The 2,338-nt window shown below is 41.7% G+C and overlaps 1 protein-coding gene across 1 annotated transcript; it reads left to right on the forward strand.

Moving 5' to 3' along the window:
* The first annotated feature begins 877 nt into the window (after positions 1–877).
* On the forward strand, positions 878–2,048 carry LOC142140404 (uncharacterized). The gene is made up of 2 exons (XM_075198188.1): positions 878–1,448; positions 1,864–2,048. The coding sequence occupies exons 1-2, from the start codon at positions 878–880 to the stop codon at positions 2,046–2,048; spliced, it is 756 nt and encodes a 251-aa protein (XP_075054289.1).
* The last annotated feature ends 290 nt before the right edge of the window (positions 2,049–2,338 follow it).

Consider the following 2,338-nt stretch of genomic DNA (forward strand, 5'->3'; position numbering starts at 1 on the left):
GTTATTAACTTTTGGGAAAGATTTGAGACAGGAGTGACGTCAGTTTCACTCAACTGGAAAGAGGGAACGCCTACTGTTCTCAAGTGAAAATGCATAACGCCTACTTTACTCAAATGGTGTCTCATCTCTGTCCAGTCCGCGCCTACTCTCCGCCCATTCCCACCCCTTTGTTCTCAAGTGGTCAGCAGCCATCTCAAATCTATTTGCGTTGTCCTTTGAGATTACGTTGACTTTGAGAGTATTATCTGCCGTGATTGCGTAGCGTAACTGGCGTTTTGCTTCTCTTAAGTGGCGTTTTACGCATCTCAAGTGCCGTTTCGCGCGTGCGCAGAAAAAATTCGCAGATGCGTATGCGTTTGCGTACCTTGATGAATCGGGCCCCCTATTATGTACCTCTCCCCATTCCCCTTCTTTTTTCTATAAGCCTTCCCCTTACCACATGAAAAGTTTAAGAAAAATAATTATTTTAAAAAAAGAACAGCTATTGTAAAATAAAACCCTAAAACCTTCTATTTTGTACACTTCAAAAACAGCTAATACGTGAAATGGAGAATAAACCCTGAGTAAAAAAAGAATGACATATGTGGTGATGTAACAGAAGTGAAAATATCTCACTGCATTTTCTATTCATTCTTTTGTCTTGCAAAATTAGGTGAAGACTTCACTGCAATGTTATGAAAGTGAAACTAAACTGGTACAACTGAGGGAAGTTTGACAAGACATATTCACATTTTTTACATCTGATTTTCTTCTCACTATATAAGAGTGAAGCTGTGAAGATGAATTCCAGTATAGAACTAGGACACAACATTGTCAGTATTAGACCCAAGAACCTCCAACCGAGTTCTACATCTTCACATCATCTTGTCTTTCAGCTATGTCTCCAAAGCATTCCTGGACATTTCCTCTCCTGCTGAATCTCAGCTCCATCATCTATGCCCAAAATTGCAAATGGCTCCATCACCAACATGAACATGTGACCAAGCAGATCCTGCAGAAGTTCAACCAGATGCTTCCTGCTGAGAAGATAAATGAACTCTGCTTAAGAAACATTACTGAACTTGCTAATATAGAATCTCTTTATGATATTTCACAGGTGGAATCTGCGGCCATAGCTGTGCGCGAAGTCTCCAACCAAACGGTCCAATTCTACAAGAAGCACCAAGAGAAACTCGAATGCCACCAGTCGGCTTGGGAGAGGCTGCAGGAGCTCCTGTATTACCAAGGAAATCAGCTGGCTGACTGCATCCCAGAGACAGCAGAAAACCATGTCTTTGTAGAGGGAATATCGCAACAGTTCAACACACTGGATAAGATCATTCATGACCAGGTTAACACAGTGTGTGCTCGAAGAATAATTCATACTGTAATCGGGAGGAACCTACAACTGGCTGCTCAGCTTTCCTCTCGAATGAGAAGAAAAAAACCTATGAATACCCTCTGTAGCTGTACGACTCTATTTAGAAACTGGTTCAGGGAACTCACACACTCTAATGGACTTATACTGTGTACTGATTTTTTTTAAAAACATTTCTAAAACTGTATTTTGGAAAAAATATTTATTTCCATATTTATGTATTTATTACTATGATATACTTCTTGTTTATTCAAATTGTAAATAAAATTATTTTTTATTTAGGAAAGGAAACGTTGGTCATTAAGTGTGCATTAAACACTCTGGTGCAATACCTCTTAAGGGAAGTTTGACAAGACATATTCACATTTTTTACATCTGACTTTCTTCTCACTATATAAGAGTGAAGCTGTGAAGATGAATTCCAGTATAGAACTAGGATACAACATTGTCAGTATTAGACCCAAGAACCTCCGAGTTCTACATCTTCACATCATCTCATCTTTCAGCTATGTCTCTGTCATACGGCGGTCGTTCAGCTTCCATAACCAAAGACCGACATGCTCACCTGTTCCTCACTGATTCATGCTTCAGCTGCTGGCGTCCTGATACTGGTTCTGCACATGCGCGAACTCTATCTGTTATGTCCTTTACATGTTCCCTATTGGCTTATCGGTCTGGCGCCAAACTTTAAAAGGCATTTCCCCCTTCTCCTCAGTGCCTGGTGATCGAGTTACATGCCTATTCAGATTTACTGTCTGGATTCCTGTGTGCTCTACTTGGATCTTCGGTGCTTCTCCTGTCTCCGCTGAGTCGCTGGCTATATGGCTCACGCCTTACCTGTCTCCGCTGAGCCTCTAAGAGCTTCCGCTCCACCTGTCTCCGCTGTGCCACTGGCTATACAGCACTGCTTCATCTATCCCTGCTGTGCCGCTGGCTATGCAGCTCCCGCCTTACTTGTCTCTGCTGAGCCATTGACTAAGA

The sequence above is a fragment of the Mixophyes fleayi genome, chromosome 1 (assembly GCF_038048845.1).
Source record: "Mixophyes fleayi isolate aMixFle1 chromosome 1, aMixFle1.hap1, whole genome shotgun sequence".
NCBI classification, from domain to species: Eukaryota; Metazoa; Chordata; class Amphibia; order Anura; family Limnodynastidae; genus Mixophyes; species Mixophyes fleayi.

Coding starts and splice junctions, on each gene's coding strand:
- LOC142140404 (XM_075198188.1), top strand. CDS start 878: ATGTCTCCAAAGCATTCCTGGACATTTCCTCTCCTGCTGAATCTCAGC. Junction 1,449..1,863: donor TATGAATACCCTCTGTAGCT/GTACGACTCTAT, acceptor CTCATCTTTCAG/CTATGTCTCTGTCATACGGC.